At 41.2% G+C, this 25,872-nt stretch overlaps 1 protein-coding gene and 1 long non-coding RNA gene across 5 annotated transcripts in view; both read right to left on the reverse strand.

Annotated features, from left to right (window-relative positions):
• Positions 1 to 25,872, reverse strand: part of LOC145447432 (uncharacterized) — a 38,548-nt gene that overhangs the window by 547 nt on the left and 12,129 nt on the right. Inside the window, exons 8-12 of the mRNA XM_080325838.1 lie at positions 6,497 to 6,624; positions 5,734 to 5,769; positions 5,514 to 5,672; positions 5,359 to 5,455; positions 1,927 to 1,973 (exon numbers count right to left, since the gene is read on the reverse strand). Coding sequence (XP_080181964.1) covers positions 1,927 to 1,973; positions 5,359 to 5,455; positions 5,514 to 5,672; positions 5,734 to 5,769; positions 6,497 to 6,624 — 467 coding nt within the window. The remainder of the gene's footprint in view (positions 1 to 1,926; positions 1,974 to 5,358; positions 5,456 to 5,513; positions 5,673 to 5,733; positions 5,770 to 6,496; positions 6,625 to 25,872) is intronic.
• On the reverse strand, positions 9,709 to 25,052 carry LOC145447548 (uncharacterized). 4 transcript variants are annotated; one of them, XR_013917649.1, is made up of 8 exons: positions 24,070 to 25,052; positions 23,655 to 23,748; positions 20,749 to 20,914; positions 19,817 to 19,867; positions 17,201 to 17,330; positions 14,765 to 14,871; positions 11,916 to 12,034; positions 9,709 to 10,220 (listed from the first exon to the last, which is right to left on the reverse strand). It is a non-coding gene; the product is annotated as an uncharacterized LOC145447548 (long non-coding RNA). The 4 variants fall into 4 exon arrangements; XR_013917650.1 differs by lacking the exons at positions 9,709 to 10,220; positions 11,916 to 12,034 and adding an exon at positions 18,988 to 19,087 and having other exon boundaries at positions 14,655 to 14,871; XR_013917647.1 differs by lacking the exons at positions 9,709 to 10,220; positions 11,916 to 12,034 and having other exon boundaries at positions 14,655 to 14,871.

The following is a 25,872-nucleotide window of genomic DNA, read 5'->3' on the forward strand; positions in this document are numbered from 1 at the left end:
CAATGCTAAGATTTTTAGTACGGAATACTTTCATTGAAAAATTCCCCAAGACAGAAGTATGTTCACCGTCGACATTATAACCACCCGACAGCGGTGTTATGGTGTCACTTTATTCATCATTGGGATCAAGTCGCTGCCATTGACACCAAAATCCGAGACGGCAAAAAAGTGCACACTGAGTTCACAGTGTCGTGGAAAAGTGCACCAAAATAGTTATTTGCAGAAGTGAGAACGTCAGTTGGAAACCGGTTATACATGTTACATGGATAATATAATTGTAACACAAAGATATAATTTGAATATCTGTGGTCGTACTCCTTTCTCGCTCATGACTTAACAGCTTCTCGGCCTCCAAAGAAACCGAAATCGCGATACAATAACTGAATCAAATTTCAACGTCTTCGTCTGCGGTTAAATCGCTCTTATTGCTCACAATGCATAGGCCTACACAAGACGAAATTGTCAGATTACGACTAAAACAAAACCACCATAACAATATGCCACCGTATGTCGTCGATAAAGTCGCTGTTTTAGCAGTTTATCTAATTATTCAACCGGCGAATCATCGAAATTTTGCCAAATCGATTGTTTGCGAATAAAGGGGTGATAGAATAGAACTCTATGGTCCGTGATATACCATAAATATTATTATGTTATAATTATTATTATGAAATCATTTGACTGGTCCGGCCCACGGGCGCTCTTAAGGTTTGAATCCGGCCCGCGACGCAAGTTGAGTTTAACACCCCTGGTGTAGAAGGTAGGCATTGTCAGCGCACCGCGTCTGAGGAAATAATTGACCAAGTCACAGCACTGATGTGCGCCGAGGTTCATGGTTGCTGAGCCACTGACCCCGTGAGAGTCAATTTTAAGAAGATATAAAACCCAACAGGGTATCTTATTCAATTGGCGACTGTTTTCTCGTGACACTAGCATAACTCGTGCGCAGGCTACGCGAAAATGTGCTTTGATGTCGTACTTACATATCCGCAATTACAATTAGGGAGGCCTACGTAAAATACAAAACAGCTTCAAGGGAAGGTATTTGCTGTATGAGTACATGTTGGCTGTCGTTCTTCACAATTCGTCATACACTGTCGTTTTACAAGTCAATTGCATGGTACCTTGTTTCATTGCTAGGTGAAATCTGTCTCACCTCGTATTGTTTCACTGCACTGTCATTGTACCTGACAAAAGTGAATTTGACATTGCTTGGCATTCGACATGTCCTGACATTATTGTGTGGATTTTCGGACGGTAACAGTCGATAAGCACCAATTAATTTAAATTTTGCTTGGCTGGTCTGTGCCCCAACTCCCCAATCGTCCTATCTTTTTGGAAAATACATTTACACATTGGGTAAGTGAAAATGCTAAAAATTTATGAAGATCAGTAGAAACATACCTGTAAATTCATTCATGTAAAAGTACGAAGAGGGCCAAATTGTTTTCATGTCTACAATGTCTTGTTTAAATGTAGCCTAGCCGCTGTCATCTTGTTTCTTGTTTAATTATTAGGTGGAGAAGGGTGTAGCAAAGTGATTCAGTATCCATATGCCAAAACTATGACGAGGTGTACCCCAAAAGCAATTCAATTTCTGTTTCTTTGAATAAAATGTTACAGCCTACCAATATCGGCGTATCTTCATTGCAACTTCTACTTATATATTTTTTTCATAAATGACGTTGTTATGGCGCAAGGGGAAATTGTATCACCCTGGAAACCTACTCCATATTTTTTAAGATGTATTGGTAAAGTGAGTGGTATTTGTATTTGTTTATAAAGATACGATTCGAAAGCAAAATTTGTATGAAAATCCGGACAATATCTAGCGCAGTGTTGGTATGTCGACGATGTCCATGTCACATCGTATAGTCGTGTCAATATAATTTTAAGTTTTTATCTTCAATTTACATGCTAACATACCTCTCCGTATGCAATAAGCTTCATAGTCACCGTGCAGGCAATCCAACCTATGTGCATTATACATATAGATGTGTGATACTGATAGCATAACATTATAATCAAGCGGATCCGTATATTCGTATTCAATGATGTGTGCAAGGCCAGAAAACGTGACCGATAAATTACCCATCTGTATCAGTGGTTCCTTACCTTTCTCTTCACTATTAACTCTTGAAAACACTACAGTCGACATGAATAAATAATTCTCAAAACATATGAAACTTTCTCATCATAAAAGGCTCACCGCAAATAACTTTCTCGCATTCTTTAATGATTTTCAATTGGCAACCGTAGAAAGAATTTTCAGCAAAATGATAAAATGCAATCATAAAATTGAACGGAGTTGATATAAGTTATTGGGACGTTGTATTAGGATATCAGATCTCAACAGAGGGACATAGATATACCACGCTTGGTATAGAAAAAGTTACCCAAGTGATCTCATTGATTAACAAAACATCAAATACAGTTAGAAATTATCAAACTATAAAGGAATTATTTATGCCGGAAAATCAAATCACCCGGCTTCACTGATTCCGGTGTTGTTCATGAAGAGTTGCAGTACCCTATTGAACAATATAATCATATTGAAAAAACAATCCGCATATTTTCGGCTGGAAGTCGTCAGTGATAGATATTTCAAAGTACTTTTTTATATCAACTAGGTGCTGGCGATTACCCCTGAGGATAATATTCTAGTACTATTCTACTTTTCAATTGTATACAGAAGTTCCAATACTCGAATAAAATTGTGTATTACAGTTAAGTAGCTCTGACTTACTGTTATCGCTCGCTATATCAAGCTCGGGCAACATATATTTCGCTAAAATGTGCAGTGTCTTTTTCTTCAGTGTGCGGGCAATAGACATATTAGTAGCTTAATTTACAGCCTATGAGCTTTTCGCTGGCTTGCTTGTCAGCCAACCGCTGTCGTCCTCGATAAGTTGCAATCTCACAATCACATAGCCGTTCGCAGAGAGGCTGATGAGGCTGAAGAAGTAAACACTAAAAGTCGCACTCCCAACCAAGAGAGTCAACCTATATGCTGCTGCTCTTCTCCAACATCAAACTGCCTTCTACCTAAGGCCTAAGCCATAGGTCTCAAACTCAAATGTGCACCCGGGTCAATTTCCTAGCTGTTGATGACGCCGCGGGCTGCATCATCAATAATAAGGATATTTAATGTATAATTTCCAAATAGGCCTTATTTGACGGGACCTTGCAGACAAGCATTCCACAAATATCGTGAAAATGTAATTTACTATTGTACAATTCACGCCTGACACAAAAAAATCACATTTTAAAATATTCGAAAAAAATTGTTTTTGTGCCGGGCATAATTTGTTAAAATAATGAGTTATGGACATCATTCGAGAGGATGCATCATGACATTGTCAAACTATCGGGTTATAATGTTGCAATTGGTGGACCGTTGACGTGCCACAATTTTATGTAGAATATTCTGAAATCTACTGAAGATTGATCTCATATCAGAGCATTTGAGCGATGTAGCCTAATTCGAAGTTTGAGTCTTGATAAGTAGGCTATTGTAACTGTCATTGCCGATGTCAAATTAAATCAGCGTTAGACTTTCCCTTCGCTTATAAATTGAACATATCAATAACGACTTGATTATAATCATTATGAGTCATAGTAATAGCATGGTTTCTTAACTATACCGATCGCACCCCTCGTGCTTCCAATAAGATTTCTTGTAGCCCTTGTTCAGTTTCAACAAAATTTCTGATGGTACCTAAATTAAAATCAGGAAGCCTATTCACATAAAATCCCGCGTAGCGCGAGGACCATTTTCCAGTTGAATAAATTGGTCAAGAAAATATTCTACAGCATATAGGCCTAATTCCACAATGCATCTCACACCCCATGATGTGTTGCTTCGTACCCCGAAGTGGTCCACGGACCCTGGTTAAGAACCCCTGCAATAGAAATGTCTAATCGCCAATGAATGTATTGGTGTTACAGCTGTGGAGCGTACTACTACTTGACTCGCCACCGATAATAACATGGATAAACAGAACAAACAACACCCAGCATGTAACCAACTATACGTCACGGGGTCACATAATGCCGATGGTTGCCATATTGACCTGATTAAATAGCTATATACCCTGCGCCACGCAAGCAACGATTTTTTGATATATTACGATTCTCCATGATAGTTTCAAAGATTGTTGCGTCCGCAGAATTACCAACTCACCGTTCCGAGTCGCATGCCATTCTTTGATTTTAACGTTTGACCCGACTGAACTCGAGTCATTTTTATTTAATCATCCAGTCAATCCGAAATCGAGTAATTTTACGGAAGGTCGCACCGAACCAAATCACAAGTTTCAGTCACGAACCATCAACGGGTCATGTTTTATCATCATGAACTAGACATGTGACGTAATAGCTGACCTTCTATCGCATGGTAGCTTTTAAAAGTGATGTGATAGTGTAGTTTGTTGAGATTTCAGTGATTTTTATAGTATTTTTAGGGTGAACTTTAAATTCTTACATCTAAAAAGGATATGTAGCACTTGAATATATTGTTGAATACTTGAAATTCCAGAATGCCGTTATGGGCAGCACAAAATGTTCTCGCGAGCCGAGTGTTTGTATCTCTGGCCTAAGCGATAGAGCTAGTCTATAACGCACTGTTCAAGTCGAACGCGAAGACAACAACAATCGGATAACCAAATGTGAAGTCACCGACAGAAAATTTCGAACAGCAGAGAGCTTATTCTATTTTATATTGTTTTATCTTTTATGGCAAGCTTGGTTGCTATATTATGACATCCGTTATCTTAATATAACATGATAATATCTTTTATCATACTATTACGTTCCACTCTAATCTTTATTTTTTACCTTATTTTTAACGATTCTTCCAGACCAGGGCCAATAGAAAATCTCTTCAGAATGGGGAAAAATTAATTGTGATGACCTTTTGCTACATGTAACCTCGAACTTATATGATCCTAATATTAAACAACCACTATTTACTGCCAGTCACTATTTATTAAATATGACAAAATATGACTTCAGAGGCAGGACAACAATAAGTTGATCAGTACGGTGGAAATGAATGGATGCTTCATGCACAAGTCCGTAGTAAATCGTCCTGGCCAAGGAGACATAGGTGGCATAATTTGAAGACGTCACGGAAATATTGTGACGCACAAAACACGGACAGCAGTATCACCTCTAAGCATAAAACTTGATGTCACAACGAATCATCCTCTATATCATGACAGCGTCACCAAACTATGTTAAGTGGCTATTGGCTAATTTCGAGTTATTTCAGAGAAAATTCTTGGCTTAATTTATGACATCCTGAATGAGTAAACACTGTTGTTTGGTAAGACTTCTCAGAATAGCAATGTAGCCAACCTTTTATCGCACACACTCGTAGCGTTCATCGGTGTTTTAATTCCATTTTCCTCACATCGAATTGACTTTATAATTGATTTTTTCGTCTTACCCGTATCTGTGATCGAGATTTATTGAATGTCATTGTTTTAATACGACACAACAACTTCACTTACCTAAGATGACATTTTCGCAAAGTCTCGGTCGAGCTGTTTGATGACAGAGGCACTCGTCGGTGAGGTCGCGGCAGTCAAATACGCCGTCACATAACTTGGAAATCGGCAGAACGACAAATGGTTCCGTCAGACATTGGAAACATTTGTTGTCCGAACGGTCTGATGAACGAGCAGATATAAGATACCAACCTTCATACATATAAGGCAATGCTTTGCTTACATTTTCCGTCCCCAGGACAAATGCACTCGTCAATACCTGCGAGATAGATCATCATGTACAATAGGAATCTTCCGATGTATTTTGAATGTTACCTTTCAGGCATGCATTATTTGCGACACAAACATTCGAATTTTACAATGTCTATTTGAAACCGTTCGGTCGTCAGTATAACTGACTGTCAGATGAGGATGGGTATACAATCCTCTAGGAGCCACGTACTGGATTAGGTGATCTTGGAGATTCCGCTGGTAAATTACAATTATCACAGAGTACAGCGCTGCAGCAAGCCACATAGATTCAGACAAAACCCAAGCTGACAAAGTTAGTTGAGCACACTCATCTGTACTTCTCAAATTCCGATCCTTTCCCGTTGCTGAGAGCCCAATCCGATTCAGAAACCAGAATAGATATCGCATCCTGTCCTAGTCCTGACCATATTTTGGACCAGCTGTTTATTTTTTGCCAAAAGTGCCACGAGAATTAGTGAAGTATCATAAAATCCAAGTCCGAAGCCGAAGCCGGCATAAAAAATCGTAAATCCTAAATAATCCAAACCCATCAAATCCGTTTCATTAATCAAATCATGAATCGAAATCCCTGATCATCTTTGATGAATACATGTCCGGTATTTTGACCACGAGGTCAGAAGCTAGCCTATGGCTACACAGGAGAGAGGTCACTGTTTGTATGGAGGCTTGTAACGGCACCAAAGACGTGGCATTTGAAACAGGAGTGATATAGTATGCCTCAATACTGCACTTACCGTGGTCACATACCGAAACTCCATCACATATATCTGAGTCAGATATCATGCACTGCCTCCCGTTTCGATGGCATATTCTGCCGGTATAATTAGTCATTTCTGGTTGGGTAATTTCGTCGCTGCCATCTCTAAAAATAAATCGATCTCAATAAAGATAATTAGCAAGATGTCTGCGAGGAGTTTCACTTATAATGAAATCGTGTGTGTCCACTCAAATAGAGAGCACCACAACAATTTTCGGCAGCTTGGTCGCTGTCATTCTGCCAGTATTCCAACATGGTTGACCAAATTTTTAGGTATAGTGTGAGCGTGAGGGTTACGTTTGCGTGTTGTGCGTGCACCTCAGAGTTTTGGAGGTTTGCCTTAACAAACGAACCTTGGTAGGTTCGACACTGTGAACCCTTTTTCACATATCCCAATTTTCAAGTTATTTCAACATCTTTGACTGAAATTATTTCCATTTCAACTTCGGATCACATGCATTGCGTTGGAAGCATACACTAAAATTAATCCCTAACTCAGATGCACCTTACCAATTTCCAAATATTATTTGTCGTGTTGGAATAGTTGGATTAAAATATTCAGTCCTTCCGTTTGTGAATACTTACGACACTCTACGGTCATTGTTTTTAGCAATCAAACAACATCACGAACATAATATACCACATGAAAGACATAAAGGCAGTATTAAGCGAACTGCGCTGGCTCAATCAATCCATTGACAATTCAACGAAATTGAGAAATAGAATGCATCGTTGTCTGATATAGATATGTCAGGACTTCAATATCATTAGGACAGAGGCACGGGGCGCTCTACAATACTATACTCCTTTCGAAAAGTAAAAGATAATAACGGAAACTAGAAACGATAAATCCGGGCTAATGCTAACTTCAAAAAGCTGGTTCAAGGAAGTAGTGTTATGGGAATCGTTTGGTACGCACCAATCCCAGAAGGCCACGTCGCCTTAATTGCCACGCCTACAGGACGCCCATTGCCACGCCTATAGGACGCCCATTGCCACGTCACTTGCCGCACCTATATGACGCCCATTGCCACATCATCAGCCCATTGCCACATCATCTGTGCCACATCATCAAGCGCCACGCCTATATAACGCCCATTGCTACATCATCATGATTATGCATACTGAGCTGTTTTTGAGAATATGAATTCTCGCGTAATACACTAAACGTTGAACTAGATTTCATAACGTCATCACAGAGGAATCAGTCAACTATCTTGCTCTAGGTTGTAGGTTTGATCCCTGTAGTCACCGCATTTCATACGATTCGGCGCTTTTCATATCTCTTAACACTTTACTCAGTATCATTGAAATAGCATTGTATAATGTAGCAGTTCATTTTATTTCGAAAAAATAGCATATCAATGATATCGCTGATCGTTATTGCGTCGATTCGCGTGCTGAAATCCTCCAGATCTGTTGATGTTTCGAGGTACACCGCTTTGCTGCCATCCGACGTTGCGATCCGAGTTCTTGCGTTCGATCTGTCCATTTTGTTTGATGTAGCGATCACTGGCTTGTAGTACATACGATACGAGCGGAAGGTCAGGATTAGGAACAACTACGCTGGGGGAATAGATGACGAATTCGTCAGCCGGATTCAGAGGTTGATAATGCTCGATTCCGTCGCGAGTATACGTAACGACCAAACCTCCTTCATGCTTCAGAGTGGCTCGATATTTCTGAATGGTCCCGTTTGTGGAATGTACAAAGAGTTGATCCGAGGTCAATTCTGCCCCATTCGAGGCTTCGATACGTAATTTTGTGATGTCATTAAAAAGATACAACTCTTTTCTATAGGGCCCTTGGGGCAGAATAGTATCTCCACGGATTGCCAGACTCATTCTTTGAAAAGAAATATTAAACATAAGTACAACAGTCATCACGCAATTCCACCTCGCCATCAAATTTAGTCGAGCCTCTTCTTATATTAGGTGTCGCATAACAGACATTACGAATATATTGCAGCCCCTTGCGCTTTATGAGAAAAGGACATGTAGGATAAAACTTTGCATGCTCGAGCCAGGGATCATCGCACGGCAACCAATTTTGAAACAGCCCACCACACGAGAAACACTTTAAATGATCCTTATAGCCCAAATAGAACAATCCGCAGTCAGCGAGCTCAGCTCCGGAGGTAATGATATTATCCGGCCACCGCATAAATGTGCTTAGTCTACGTGCATAGCGTACCATGTTATAGAAAACGGGATCATTCAACGGGGAGACAGTTACATCTCTATGCTTCGCATAGCATTCATAAATCTTTTCCCCTCTGTTATTTATCATAGCTTGGTACTGTTCAATGGGACCCATCCGAGTTTCATCTTCGCTTATTTCTATGCTACTTGTGGTATCGATGCAAGCGCAGTTGAATGTAGCGTAATTTGTAGGATCCACACTACGCATAGGTAGCGAATCGCTTTGATCAATGTTCGACACTGCTATCCGAATTGATATACTCTCATGATCAGTATGCTTTATATAGATATTGAGCTATGCACCATCGAAAAAATGTGCTTGGTACCGATCGAATGATCAGCCCCGAGGTCGTATCATGGAAATTAGAATGTCGACTGCTCACAGAAAAGACACGTAGCTCATATCCGTTCCTGGTACGTATTATCAATAATTAGAATGCTAGTAAGAATGCCACGAGTACAATCACGCGCTCTCCGCGTGTCAAGCGCATGTACTTCACTATATAAGAGAGGTTCGAAACCGAACTAAACTATACCGCAAAAAGGATGTCGACAATAGAGAAAGCAAGCGACGTAGTTAGCGAATCAACAACTATGATTCCTGATAATCAAGCAGATACATTACCGATTGGCGATTTCGATTCCGATGTCGATGCAGAATTGATCGAAGTTACGATTGCAGCTGAAAAGAGTAAAGAGGCAGAAGCTGGTGATGATGACCTAACAATTATTGACGAGGCAGTGGCGCAATCTGATGAGGCTCCATCAGCCGACGTGATGACTCCAATCAATATCGGTATACCACGGCCAGTGATGGGACCAAGCGAACCTAAATCTAAGCGCAGACTCGACTTTGATAAAAGCGTACTACCAGTTGGTGCTCAATTTATGCCTCCGCACAGTACTGATAACTCGACAGCTGTGGCCAGTGCTCAAAGCCCGCCTCACTCACCGATCAGTGCCCCACGGAGAGTTTATTCGTCCCCTTTCGCAATAAGCGACGTCGTATCGCTAATAACGTATTGGATGAGGAAAAGTTTGATGGTCTGATTTATAATTTGGATTACCCTCTACTTACAATTGATGATGGTATACTATTTTTCCGTTCTCTCGAGCGGAATATCGAGGAGGTGTTGTTTGTTGATCGAAAACGGAGCCCTAATTTTCTCCGGGCTGTGTTCATTATCACTCTAATGGAGGGTCATATGCATAAGAAATATTTTGCGCCCCACTTCTTTATAGAAGGCAAAAATCAAACAGGGAAAGAAGTGTTGATCGATTTGTTGCTCTCTGACGATATCGCCAACTTCCTAGATCCTTTTCATGCAAATCTAGAGGCATTCAAATTTCACAGTACCGAGAAATCTATTTCAGTGATGCGCAATTGTGGGTCTCTATTTTTCGATAACAAGATGTTGCAGGAAGCCATTATGTACGTTAATCGCAATCCTTTGCAGTCTGCTTACGGACGAGTAAAGCCGTCGTCGTTTTGGCTCGTATCTGAAATTCAGAATGGTAGTGATGTTATGTTACGCAATTTGGGAGGGATGTTTCAATCTAGCACAGTGATTATTCGCTTTGGTAATCAGTGTTATCCTTCCTACTTGCCTGAGATGAATAAGCATGCTCGCCGTAAAATTATACATGATATATTTGCTCGTACATTCATACCGTCAGATTCCGAATTTGAGAGCGATTCCTCTTATGTTGAAAACGATGTGCATGCACGTGAATTTTATGCCAAATTCGATGAGCTCAAACGACAGTACAATGACTGGTATATTTGATTTGTTTTCTCAGAATATTATGGAACCTTTTAATTGTGGTAAAGATCTAAATATGTTGTTACAACAATACGGGCCGGGAGAGACAAGACGTACGCGAGATGCTACGACCGCTACCTTTGAAGGTTTTATTGATGACGATATCAAGAGAGTTGCCACTTGGCGAAAAATGGTCTCATTGGAAGGATATGGGGAATGGCAAAAAGATTTTCTCGTTATTGCAAAAAATGTGCTGAAAGATATCGATAAATTTGCTCCCAACGCTGATGAACTGCGTAACCTAGAAAACATCAAATTCCTGTTCCTTTATGAAGCTTTCAAGTGTAAATTGCGTTTGAAATATGGAATAAATTTGTGAATGTATATTTTTGCAGAAAATACTTAAAAATATATGGCTCGTCGAAGACGCTACGAGGAAGATGCTAGCTTCATCATCGACGAATCGCTCGGTTTTAATAACGACGCAACAGAGGTTTTGCAATCGCACTCCAACTCGATTATCGATTCCGAGTGGATAAACAGCAGGAGGGTTGCGAGAGGTGCGAGGGAGGTGATCAATGTACGTCTGGTCGCAAGAGGTATGAATGACATTCATGCGCGCATGTCATCGATATACCCGAGAAGATTGCGCCAATTCAAATTGAACTATGCATATGGCTTCCTGCTGTATAATCGAGAGACAGAAAGACATAGCTATTTTCATCCGCAATCGACCCATGCTGTTTTGAATATACCGAGAGTTATACTTTCACGTGAGGACTTTGATCGTTTCATCAACGAAATCGATTTATCAGCTGCTTACGAACAAGCGAGACAAGCAAGACCAGACACTAAGTTTTATTGCGTTGCTATATTACATATCCAATTTTTCTTGTACGAAATGCCTCGAGTTTTATTGGGCTGCCCTAGCGCATCCATTTCTAAGGAGCTGAAAAAATGTCGTTATATAAATGCGTTTATTCGAAATAGACGCGGAGAACTGCTTAACGATTCGCTATGCCTCTTCCGTTGCTTATCCCGTTTCTTTGGGAAAAAACAAGACGAGAAGCACGTCGCACAATTGGCATCTCAATTTCGTGAACGTTACCGTATCCCTATAGATGATGGTGTACCGCTCGATGAATTAAGCAAAGTCGAGGAATGTTTTCATGTAAAGATACTTGTTTATGAAAAACGCGATCATCAAGCATTTATATTGCGGCAATCCGAAGCGGATGGGCCAGTGGTTCATATACACATGGAAAGTGGTCATTCTTGCCTGATAACAAATATCGAACTTTATTCCCAGACATTCTTTTGTGACTAAAATTTTCTTTTCGACCAAGAGTAATTTGACGCGTCACGTAAAACGCGAATGCAAAACATCCCAAGGGCGGAAATATGCTAGTGGCGTATATCGACCTAAACCTACCGTATTCGAGCAATTGGAATCCGAAGGTATTTTCGTTGAGGAACAAAAGAGATTCTTCCCGTACCGTATGTGTTTTGACTTTGAATCCATGCTCGTGAAGGATGAGCTCAGAGCTAATTCTGCAAAAGTAGAATACGTTAATCGGCATGTTCCCGTCTCCGTATCCTTATCGAATAACGTAACGAATGAAACGAAAACTTTCATATCCGAGGGTTGCCCTCAGACGTTAATCGATGAAATGATCGGGGAAATTTATCGCGTACAGGAACTCGCCTCAGCCGAAATGCGAGAATCTTTCGCTAATGAAATAATCGAACTTGAGAATTTGATTGAAGAACGGAAATTGATCGATCCTAGCAATAGGGGATCCTATTTGGATTATATCTCGCTTCGACTCCATACGTGGCTCGATCAGATACCCATAATCGGTTTCAATTCCTCGCGCTATGATCTGAATTTATGCAAGAAATATCTAATCAAATCCTTGTACAAGGAAAGCGGATTCTTCGTTTTGAAAAGAAACAGCGCCTATTTGACAATCGCAACGCACAGATTAAAATTTCTGGACATTTCGCTATTCCTGAGTCCGGGTTATAGTTTGGACGCTTACATGAAGCTATACGGGGATGGGGTAAACGCAAAATTTTATTTCCCCTACGAATATCTTGATAGCATCGAACGCCTCGATGAAACATCGCTACCGAGCCATGAATCGTTTTACAACGCGCATCGCAATTCGAATATAACAGACGAGCAATACGCAGAATGCGTCGCTGTGTGGGAACGCGAGGGTATGACCACATTCCGTGATTTTCTCCGATATTACAACGAAGGTGACGTCATTGGCTTCTTGACCGCGCTGAATACCAATTCCGAATTCTACAAAACGCTTGGTATCGATATGTTCAAGGGTAACGTGAGCCTTCCGAATATAGCGAGTAGACTGATGTTTCGTGATTGCTATGATATTACTCTTCTGAATAAGGCCAATGCTGACCTTCACGAAACGATTCTGAACAACTTGATAGGAGGTTTGTCACAGATTACGTCACGGTACGCTATGGCAGATGAAACGAAAATACGCAGTCTTCGCTACGGTGACAGTGCTAAAACCGTCAAGAAAGTAGTAGGATATGACGCAAATGCCCTCTATTTGCAATGCATAAATCAAAATATGCCAACGGGTTACCCTATAAGGTGGATTTATGATGAGGAAAAGCAAAAATTCCATAAACAGCGCGTTTGGCCTACTCATGCGGAGCGGGAATGGTTGGAATACGAAAGTCACGTTCGTGACATCAAAATTCAGCACGCGTGGAACGGTAGTCAAGTGAGAATCGGAAATAAGCGCCTATTTGTCGACGGGAACGCCGGTAAACTCATCTTTCAGTACGATGGGTGCTATTACCACGCTTGTAGGAGCTGCTTCCCCGATAAAGAGAACACCGAAAGGCGTGAACTCACCAAACAAAACACGGAATATTTGGAAAAATTGGGATATACCGTTATCCGAATGAAGGAGTGCGTTTGGACGAATATGAAACGAGACCCTGAAATTGCGCAATTTGTCTCAAAGTTCGAGCGTAAAGTCACGAAAGCTTATTATCTCACTGAGGCGCAGTTGCTCAAGCGCACGCTCGACGGGTCATTTTTCGGTGCAATCGAGTGTGACATTCATTGTCCCGACCATTTAAAATCGAAATTCGAAGAGTTACCTCCTTTTTTCAAACATATGGAAGTAAACGAGTGCGATATCGGTGAACATATGCGTGAATACGCGAAGGAAAACAATATTAAGTTTCCAAAAAAATTTCTTGGCTCTAGTTATTTCACGAAAAAACAGTTGTTTAATACGGATTTGCTTCAGTGGTACTTGAAAAGTGGCATGATCGTGACTCACGTATTCCAAGCTGTCGAATATGAACCAAAACAAGTTTTCACACCCTTCGTTGAGCGAGTATCCTCTGAGCGTCGCAAAGGCGATGTCCTCCCGAAAGATCCGGCCGGAAATCCGGAAATAGTGCTTTCGGTCGTACTATTCAAAACCCTAATAAATATAGGGAACACGAATACGTTACGTTGGAAGAATTACCATCGCGCGTTGAAAAAAAATTTTTTGTCGATGCTGTTGAAATTGATAAGAGCGATGAAGGCTTGCTCGAAGTAGCTACGCGCCCCCTTAACATTTGTCACGAAAACCCAGTCATTGTGGGCTTCTTTATATTCTGCTGTGCCAAGCTGAGAATGCTCCAGTTCCTATATGACTGTCTGCATGTGTATTTGGACGATAGCGATTGGGCTTTCCTCGAAACAGATACTGATTCGGCGTACATAAGCTTAAGCTCCGATACGATCTATTCTCTCATCAAGCCTTCCATGAAAAAACAATTTTTTGAAAATCACGACAAATGGTTCGTGGCTCGCGCATGTGCAGAGCATAAATGCGATTTTGAACGAGATCCCGTTGGTTTTAAAACTGATAAAGCTTGCTGCATTGAGGTTCGCAATTACTCGAAACGTATACCTGGTTTATTCAAAGAGGAATGGGTCGGTCATGGATTTATAGGCCTGAATTCCAAGACCTATTATTGCAAAGGCGACACCGATAAGTACAGCTCGAAAGGGCTTCAAAAAACGGCCAACAAAACTTTCAAAGATTTCAAAGGCATTCTTCAAAATAGATCGATCACGGGTGGCGTCAATAATGGTTTTCGTTGCTATGGGAGCGATATGTTTACGTATAAGCAATATCGAAGTGCTTTGAGTTATGGTTATTATAAAAGGATTGTGCTTAATGATGGAATTCATACATTGCCTTTATCTCTGTAATAAATGGATCGAATACGTACATTGCATGCTCCGTTTCGGATGATCGTGGCTGGTCCGAGCAGTAGCGGGAAGAGTTATTTTACTTATGAGTTGGTGAAGAACGCAGAGAAGATGATTAGACCGGCTCCTGAAAAAATTGTATGGTTGTATAATAATTATCAGGCGTTGTACGATAAAATGAAAGGGGTAGAATTTTCGCAAGGGCTCTCCGAGCTCAAAAAGTTACAGAAAGGAAATAGGCACGTTCTCTTGGTGATCGACGACATGATGACGGAAGCGAAAGAGGCCAGAGATCTATTCACTCGATACAGCCATCACGCAAAGATTGGTGTCGTGTTCATTTGTCAAAATTTGTTCTATAGGGGTCAAGGCTTTCGGGATATGACCCTGAGCGCGAGCTATATCGTGATATTTAAAAATCCTCGTGACGCGAGTCAAATCAGTTTTCTTTCGCGTCAAATGTTCCCGGATAAAGCCGGATTCCTTACGGAGGCTTATAAAAAGGCAACTCGAAAACCGTTCTCGTACATACTGGTTGACGTGACGCAAGAGACAGACGAAAATTATCGTCTTCGCAGCAAAATATTCCCACATCAAAAGTTGACGGTATATCAAGAATAAATACAGCTCGCGCTGCAGATTTTAGGGCATTCAACATGTCGAAGAGGGGAAGTAACATATCTCGAAAACGATTGAGCGACTATCACGTTAAATTAAAACTTTTGAAAAACGCTAAAGGGAAACAGCGAAAAGAACTTTTATCGAACAATCAATTTTTAAGTTGCGTCTGCCAGTGCGTTCATAACTTGGCTTCGGGGACAGTACGTATCTCCCCGTCGAGAAAGTTGAGGCTTGGAAAACACAAATCCGATATCAGACAATTGCTGGCGCAAAAAACTCGCAGAGGTCAACGGAGGGTGCTACAAAAGGGTGGATTCCTCTCAGGTATAAAGATTATGATAAAATAGCAACTTTTTTCTAACTAGTCTGTTTTAGCTATATTAGGCGCTGCAATCCCCGTCATCGGGAGTCTGTTGGGTAAACTTTTCGGGAAGAATGCGTGAACTACAATTTCCCGCATTTCGAAGCAAGGACGAATGGGAAAAGAAATTTGATAAACATATATCGAAAATTAAAAGCTCTCCATTGAATGCTTCCGAGAAACTTGCTCTGTATAGGCATGGTATTGCTCAACTGAGAAACTTGAGAAAAGACGTAGACGCAGCGACCGCCCGCCCTCCCGCCGCACACACGGGGCTCGCGAGCCCCGTAGCGAAAGAAAAGCGCCCGCAAAAGAAACGCCCGCGCCGGATTCCACAACCTTCGTTTCCCTGGCTTTATAAGAGACAGCGTAAGCCTAATCCCCGTATATACGGGAAAGAATGGGAGACGTAGACTATTTTGATCCGAAACAGCCCAAATCGTATAGGGGCGCCTATTTGCAAAAGGAAAAAGAATGGCTTAAAGGACAAGATACTTATACTTTTCATTTTCCGTTACGTAAGAAATTTAGGCGTGAACGTGTAGTGGTCTCTGGTATCAATGCTCAGTTTCAGAGCGATTTGATGGATCTGCAATCTATTTCAAAGTACAATAGCGGTTTTCGTTTTGTGGTGGTCGTGATTGATATTTTTAGCAAATACCTTTGGATGATAGCGATTAAAAATAAAACTGCTTCAAGTATGATTTCTGCTTTCAAACGTGTGTTTCGTGAACGCGTACCGTTAGTGTTACAAACCGATCAAGGTAGCGAATATACCAATCGCGCTTTCCAGAACTATCTAAAGGAGAACAAAGTTAGATATTTCTATACGAGGAGCGAATTAAAATCCTCTGTCGTCGAAAGAGTGATTCGTACTATGAAGGCGATTATGTATCGATTTTTCACAAAAAATAACACGAGGAATTACGTGAGCGCTCTCGATGACTTTACTTACTCCTACAACAGGACGTACCATCGTAGCATTGCCATGGCCCCAAACCAAGTGAATTCGTCTAATCAGGAATCGGTTTGGAGAAGACTTTACGGGGTTCAAGAAGCTAAACAACCCGACCTCGCTGTAGGAGTACCCGTCCGTATATCAAAAATTCGAAATCTTTTTGAGAAAAGCAGCCTACCCAACTGGCAACGGGAAATTTTCTATATCGCAGACGCCCAAAAGGGAGATCCCCCAATGTATCGCTTACGTGATTACGGTGGTGAAGTCATACAGGGTAGATTTTATAGAGAGGAGCTCCAACGCGTAAAAGAACCGCAAACTTGGCGTGTCGAGAAGATTATAAGAAGGCGTAAACGTGCGGGACGAGAACAGTATTTAGTGCGCTGGTTGGGATATGGAAGTGGATTCGACAGCTGGGTCGATAAGAAGGATATCGTCTAGTCGGAACCTTTATCAGTTTTTGGCGCAACTAGTAATCATACTGGTCATCGTATCGTTCTCTCTCTATAATCTTACCATTTCGAATGGGAACAAAGAGCTTTGGATATCACTGCTCTCCTCTTGCGTTGGTTATATGCTTCCGAATCCCAAGCTCAAAATATGAGCTACGTCACGCTATTTTCGAACGCTTCCATGGATAAATTTCCTGATAATACAACAGCGAGTTATTGCGTTGAATTGGACGTCCCGAAAAACGTGGAAGATACAGAAGTTTCTCTGGCTGAGATCTCCTTCCCTACGGATTATCAAAAACAGTATAGGATCACGAAGAATAGGTATGGGATCAGATCGCAAAAGAGAACAAGAAAATTTCATTTTAAATTGGGAGAATACGACTCATTATATGACATGTATAGATCGTTGGAAAGAGACAATCCTGATGCAAAAGTAACATGTTTCCCTGAAAATCATAGTATGTCTATCTCTATACCTCATAACGAGGTAACCGACAAATTGCGACCAGAGACGGACATAGGGCATAGTAGCTTGCTACGCCTCGGAGAATTGTACGGTGCTCTTATGCATAAGGAAACGAGGGAGGAGTTATTGGTGTTTCATTTCCCGAATACTAATTGCACATTGTGGAATTATTTTTTCACCGAGGGTATCATTCATTTGAACTTTCGCATGCGACATGATCCGACTATCGATTTCGTTTATGTTCATTGTAATATCATTGAGCCACAAGAAGATAGCGGTAGGCTCTTACCGTTGTTACGCGTCATACAGGTGAACAATCGTAAATCATTTTCGAAATATTACACGAAGCCTTTTTATTTCCCTGTTAATATAAATAGGCTAGAACGCGTCGAAATATCGCTACTTGATGAGAAGGGTGAGAAAATACCCTTTCGAAGTTCTCCTTCGAGTGTTGTATTGCATTTTCGTAGACGGGGAGTTGCATTATGAAATATATTCATATTACGTCACACGAGTCTGATTTTACTATCGATCTCGCGAAACCGATAGATTCTGGTGAATGGGAGATAGGGCTTGCCGAGTTGTCTTTTAAAAATAATTTTCAGCCCACGTTCGAGCCTTACGACGGCTTATTATGGTACGTGAATGATGCGGAAGGCGATAATAATTTTTATTATTTCCCGGCTGGTGATTATCATGATAAAATTAGTTTGATGAAGCGTATCAATCACGATCAGAAAAAAGCACGATTTATTTGGGTAGATGGTTCTGGTCCGGTCTTGATAGCGGGACCTTACAAGAGTTCTAGCGGTCCGAGACTTTTTATGGATAATAGAAACCCCGTTCTCAGAGGAGGCGCTCGTTCGGAGGTAGAGCTAGATGGTGGATTACATAGACGAAGAAAAATTCACTTTCAAGGGGAACCTGTGTCCGTGACCAACGTTTTAGTTTATACGGATGTCATCACCCCTCAAATTGTAGGTGATACGAGTGCGCCTCTACTACGCAATATCCGCGTTACGACAGGAATAGATGAATATCAGCATATGCTATTCAAAAAAATATATTTCTTTCCTCTGAATACGGAGCGAGTAAGCGAGATACGCGTTATGCTTCGTAATGATAAAGGCGAAGCTATAAAGTTTGGGAACGCACCTCTTCATCTCACACTTGCTTTGAGACATCATGAGGAGTCATTATTGCTGTGATCGGGAGGCGTTCAGAAACTATTATCACCAACAGAGCGGTGGTGATATCAATTTTTTTCGGGGTAAAGTGCAGAGAGGTCATGGACTTGGAAACTTATTTCGTTCGTTCGGAAGAAGCGTTATGCCCCTAATTTCGAAAGGTGCAAAATCACTCGGGAAGCGTCTACTACATACCGGTGCGCAAGTAGCCTCTGATGTTCTTAATGGAGAGAATGTCGGCGATAGTCTTAAAATACGCGGAAAAGAAGCCGCTGGGAACGCTCTCGATTCTTTACTGAGAAAAAGAAAAATGCCAAGACGGAGTCGCAAAATCGCGAAAAAGAGACGTCGCAAAGATATTTTCGATTAAATATATATTACACGGCGATAAGCATCATTTGTTACTTGAGACTTGATAGATGGCGGAGTTAATTCATGTACAGTCCCCAGAGGCGGTACATCCCTCATTGGATTTATTTCACATTCCCGCGACACAGACTAGCGTCGAAAAGAAAAGAATCATCAAGATAGCGCCGATTTCGAACAACTCTAGTGTGATAACATTCCGCTTCGAAGGCTCAGAAGACTTTATCGATTTGAGCGAGAGCTATTTCTTATTTCATTTACAATTAAAGAAAGGTGGCGAAGCAATTGGTGCCGATGATGATGTTGGAGTTGTAAATAATATCTTGAATTCCTTGATTTCTCAACTACAAATTAAAGTCGCTAACGAAACTTTGAAACAAGATATAAAAGTACAGTGTTATTCGTCCTATCTGCACAATTTATTCACTCCGCTTGACGTGCAAAATACCACACTGAGGGCCTCAGGATGGAGAAAGGATACTTTAGGAAAAATGGATACGATCGGTGGAACTAACGCTTCGGCTAACAAAGGATATTACAACAGGAGTAAAGCCTATAAGGATGATAACGTGGTGGAAATACGTGCGAAAATCCATCACGGACTATGTCTGCAAGACCGCTACATCCTACATGACGTGCCTCTCGAGTTTGAGCTTACCTTGAATCCGAAAAGTTTTTTCATGATGGGAGATGCTACCGGTCAATTCACCTTAACGAAAAAGGAATTACAGTTATGTAGCGTACGAGTCAGCGACGATGTGAAGACAGCGATGATGGTTAATGCCCAAGCGAAATATCCGTATATCGACATGAAGTTGATCACCCGAACATTTGCGGCTGCTACGACGCAGATAGATATCGGGAATCTATATAGCGGGACTCTACCTTCTCGCCTAATCATCGGAATGGTAGCTACGAAAGCATTTCAAGGAGATGTTACGAAAAATCCTTATAATTTCATACACAATAATATGCAACGACTCGAACTGAAACTGAACGGATTTCTGATTCCGGAGGGAGGTTATGAGCTAGATTTCGATAAGGGTCATTACACGGAGCTTTACCATAACCTGATTGAAGGTACGGGAGCAATGGAGAAAAACACAGGACTCCTAACACCTGAAGAGTTCGCTAGTGGTTTCTGTCTACTGGTTTATAATTTGCGCCCTGATGATTTGGATGATTGCTTTGACTTACAAAAGAGTGGTACCTTAAGTTTACGAATCACATTTCCTGCTGGCGGGCTAACAGCGGAAACTACTTTGCTCTGTTTCATGGAATTCCAGAAGCTATTGCAAATCAGTAGCAGTCGTAAAGTGACCGTGCTATGAACGGGGGTGAAATAGACCAAATATTGTGATGCTGCGAGTCAACAAAACATATTTTCCTTGGCACATTTCCTATCGATCGACTGCCGAGGCGACCCCCTCCTCCTTATGCTATCGTGATCAATTATGACGAAGCTCGAAAAATCGGAAGTCACTGGATATGCATTTACGCGGATGAGGATGAGACACATTTTCACGATAGCTTTGGCTTAATGCCGCTGAAATACGAGATTGCGTGCTTTATAGAACCAGAAAATTATACCTGCTCCATAAAGCGTCTGCAGCACAAACGTTCCAGAGCGTGCGGTCATCATTGTCTAAGCTTCATCGTCCATAAGGCGCGCGGATGGAGTACGGAACGTTATTTAAATTCCTTTGGGGAAGATCACCGCAAGAATGATTCGATCGTACGACGCTTCGTCAAGGAGCTGAAGCAAGAAAATGAAATTGTGTAAATGTATATATGAATAAAATCAATAGTTTCAAAGTTTGCTTAGTACGTTTAAGGGCGATATTCGCTACGTTCATTATAGCAATCATCTCAATCAGCAGTAGAGACTTGCTTTCGGTTAGGTGATAGTGGCTACATATTACCATCATCTAGCAAGAACCAGGAATTTGTATTGAGTGACTTCGCTCCTACAGCAAACGCAGCTTATATTACGGCGGTACTGAACATCGAGTAATAAGCGGGACTAGGCAGGCTACCCTTAATACGAATTTGCATTTTGCTGGTACAATCTATGCTATAGTTGAGCGACTTTGATACGACCTCGGCACACTTCTTTGATATAGCTGCGCAGAGATGTAGCCTTGAACGCTAGCGTCTGGGACAGATGTGATGTCAGTGATCTGAAATGTTATAGCCCGCAGTGGCATAGCGTTTTAGGAGATAAATTATAGCATAGACATAGGTTATAGATTTAATTCACTGTCGGAAAAGCATCAGTGCACTAGCTATTAAAATCACATATCTAAAAGCAGCAGCTTATGGACTTGTAAAATCGACATAATGCAAATCACATATCTAAAAGCAGCAGCTTATGGACTAGTGGCTTCATATTATCATCATCTAGCAAGAGTCAGGAATTTGTATTGAGTGACTTCGTTCCTATAGCCCCGATTGAGTGACTTCGCTCCTACAGCAAACGCAGCTTACATTACGGCGGTACTGAACATCGAGTAATAAGCGGGACTAGGCAGGCTACCCTTAATACGAATTTGCATTTTGCTGCTACAATCTATGCTATAGTTGAGCGACTTTGATACGACCTCGGCACACTTCTTTGATATAGCCGCGCAGAGATGTAGCCTTGAACGCTAGCGTCTGGGACAGATGTGATGTCAGTGATCTGAAATGTTATAGCCCGCAGTGGCATAGCGTTTTAGGAGATAAATTATAGCATAGACATAGGTTTAGCTATAGATTTAATTCACTGTCGGAAAAGCATCAGTGCACTAGCTAATAAAATCACATATCTAAAAGCAGCAGCTTATGGACTTGTAAAATCGGCATAATGCAAATCACATATCTAAAAGCAGCAGCTTATGGACTAGTGGCTTCATATTATCATCATCTAGCAAGAGCCAGGAATTTGTATTGAGTGACTTCGTTCCTATAGCCCCGATTGAGTGACTTCGCTCCTACAGCAAACGCAGCTTACATTACGGCGGACTGAACATCGAGTAATAAGCGGGACTAGGCAGGCTACCCTTAATACGAATTTGCATTTTGCTGCTACAATCTATGCTATAGTTGAGCGACTTTGATACGACCTCGGCACACTTCTTTGATATAGCTGCGCAGAGATGTAGCCTTGAACGCTAGCGTCTGGGACAAATGTGATGTCAGTGATCTGAAATGTTATAGCCCGCAGTGGCATAGCGTTTTAGGAGATAAATTATAGCATAGACATAGGTTTAACTATAGATTTAATTCACTGTCGGAAAAGCATCAGTGCACTAGCTATTAAAATCACATATCTAAAAGCAGCAGCTTATGGACTTGTAAAATCGCCATAATGCAAATCACATATCTAAAAGCAGCAGCTTATGGGCTAGTGGCTTCATATTATCATCATCTAGCAAGAAACAGGAATTTGTATTGAGTGACTTCGCTCCTACAGCAAACGCAACTTACATTACGGCGTTACTATACATCGAGTAATAAGCGGGACTAGGCAGGCTACCCTTAATACGAATTTGCATTTTGCTGGTACAATCTATGCTATAGTTGAGCGACTTTGATACGACCTCGGCACACTTCTTTGATATAGCTGCGCAAAGATGTAGCCTTGAACGCTAGCGTCTGGGACAGATGTGATGTCAGTGATCTGAAATGTTATAGCCCGCAGTGGCATAGCGTTTTAGGAGATAAATTATAGCATAGACATATGTTTAGCTATAGATTTAATTCACTGTCGGAAAAGCATCAGTGCACTAACTATTAAAATCACATATCTAAAAGCAGCAGCTTATGGACTTGTAAAATCGGCATAATGCAAATCACATATCTAAAAGCAGCAGCTTATGGACTAGTGGCTTCATATTATCATCATCTAGCAAGAGCCAGGAATTTGTATTGAGTGACTTCGTTCCTATAGCCCCGGCAAACGCAGCTTACATTAATACGGCGTTACTGAACATCGAGTAATAAGCGAAGCTAGCCAGCCTACACTTAATACGAATTTGCATTTTGCGGGCACAATCTATGCTATAGTTGAGCGAGTTGAAATGATACGACCTCGGCACACTTCTTCGATATAGATATAGCTGCGCAAAGATGTAGCCTTGAACGCTACCGTCTGGAACAGATGTGATGTCAGTGATCTGAAATGTTATAGCTTCAACCTGCAGTGGCATAGCGTTTTAAAATGGGAGATAAATTATAGCATAGACATAGGTTTAGCTATAGATTTAATTCACTATCGGAAAAGCATCAGTGCACTAGCTATTAAAATCACATATCTAAAAGCAGCAGCTTATGGACTTGTAAAATCGGCATAATCTCAGTAGTTAGATGCTTGCTACAACTCGCAATTTATCAACTTTAGGTCGTGAGTAAAGCAAGAATTCATAGACTAACATCCATCTCAAATCCGAAGTGCATACCCGCGTAATTATAACCAAATTTAGTGCGAATCTATACGGAAATGTAGCCTAAATCACCTGCGTCATTAGGTGAAGTGCATAGCGCGATAGTTGTGATAAATGCGAAATTTTCCGAGCGTAAATTGCGTATATGCGATGTCGGCGTTTTGATCTGAAATGAAATGAGCGAATTTAAATATAGGTGATAAACTATTGCTCTTGCTAATTATTATAACCACACCGAGATTCGAGTAATAAGCGAGCCTAGATAGTCTACCTTTAACAGAAAACTTGCGTATACATTCGAATTTGTGCGACTTCGGCTATATTGCCGGTTAACATTATAGCCACGCGCAGGACTCACCATTACGTTAGCTATTGGAGAAATCTCAACGTAAATCAATCTGCGTTCACAATTCGCGTAAGCTAATGCTGCATCGAGAAATTATAGCTAAATTGAGTTTAAATTGACACGAAAATACATTGGTCTTACCTCAGCTGCGATACCTGCGTCCCTGCGCACATGGCAATACTTGTAATAGAAATGTGAAGTTTTCAGAATGCGAATTGCTTTACGTCGGAACTAAACATTCTAATTCGTAACGCCAGCGCGGCGTTTTCTTGGAAACGCAACTATATTTAGAATGTTCTAATTCCCATTATCGATGTGGCCCGACTTTTTGGAATCGCAACTATATTTAGAATGTTCTAATTCATATTGTCGATGTGATCCGACTTCTTGGAATCGTAAGCAACTATATTCGTGCCGCATTTACACGCGTCAATTTCTTGGAATAGTATTCGGCAATATGCGCGGTGCATGAGCTTTGCGTGATCGTAGGCCTTTATGGTTGCGATATCTGTATTATTAAGTTGCATTTGCAGAATTCCCCGAAATCATTGACTAATTAATGATGACACAGCTGTTATAGTCTTACATTTATGTGTAATAACTCGAAAAAGGTGTTGTCTCGGAATTTAAGAGAGAATCGGCGGTTATATTCTCAAAACAGCTCAATACGGGTAGTTTGCTCAATAGCCTGGTGGTGAGCGACGTGACATTATACCCATCCAAGCCAGGTTCGATTCTAGCTAAGGTAAGTTTTGGCGTGGTAATGAGTGTTATAGGTGCAGCAATCGACATCGCGCTGGTTGATGCGGCGCTGTGCACAATATAGATGCGGCAATCAATGCGGTGATGATGTGGCAATGGATGATGTGGCACTATAGGTGTGGCGCTTGATGATGTGACACAGATGAATGTGGTATGTGATGTGCCAAACTTGGATGATGTGGCAATAGGTGTGCTATAGGTGCGGCAATGGGCGTGCTATAGGTGCGGCAATGGGTGGATGATGTGGCAATGGGTGTCCTATAGGTGCGGCAATGGGCGGATGATGTGGCAATGTAGGCGTGGCAATTAAGGCGACGTGGCCTTCTGGGATTGGTGCGTACCAAACGATTCCCATAACACTACTCAAGGAGGCAGGCTAATATACATCAACTAATAAATATAGACATAGTACATGCGGGAATGTAGTTACGGTGAGTTTTCGAGCTCAAGTGTTACAATCCAGATTTGATATTTTCCAACGTCAAAGGGGTAATGGTGCTTATTGCGTCCTAAAAAACTGGTTGCTCAAGTATTGTACACAGTCATATCCAGGCCGTGTTATTTTTGGCATTTCAGCAGACAAATGCCAAAACCGCCAAAAATAAAAATTTGAAAACGCCAAAAATAAGCAATTTCTGGCATATGCCAAAAATAACACGGTCTGCCAAATAGTGTATTTCGTTCATGGTGTTGTGTTAACAGGAAAGCGAGAAGAGCGTTTGTGAAAGGCATGTTTCTTAATCTGGGCCCAGCCGACCCATTAGGGGTGAAAGCATGGTGTCCTAAATGGTGTGGGCACAGCGAGATTGAACGGCTGACTGCATTTGGTTTACGTCATACTTTCGATTAGTCCAAAGGCAATTTTACGACCATTTTTGACCGGCTTGTCGAGCGCTAAATTTGATAAAACGGGTATCAATGAGAAGCTGCCGCAGTACTGATTATTAAAATATAAATTATATTCTGCTCATGGAAATGGAACCCCCAAAATCGACCACGATTTTTGCATTGTGATCGAGTTGAACATTGTGACGCAACAAACTGTCTGGCTATTTCTGAGCTGCATAGTCTCGTTTTGCCAGACAGTCTTGTTGCGTCAAGGTTCTTAAACAAGCTAACCTTCCTAGGACTCTTCCATGCGAATATTAAAGCCACCTGAAGTGGCAAAAGTCCGCCGAAAAT

The sequence above is a fragment of the Botryllus schlosseri genome, chromosome 1 (assembly GCF_051294905.1).
Source record: "Botryllus schlosseri isolate E-star chromosome 1, Bs_hap1, whole genome shotgun sequence".
NCBI classification, from domain to species: Eukaryota; Metazoa; Chordata; class Ascidiacea; order Stolidobranchia; family Styelidae; genus Botryllus; species Botryllus schlosseri.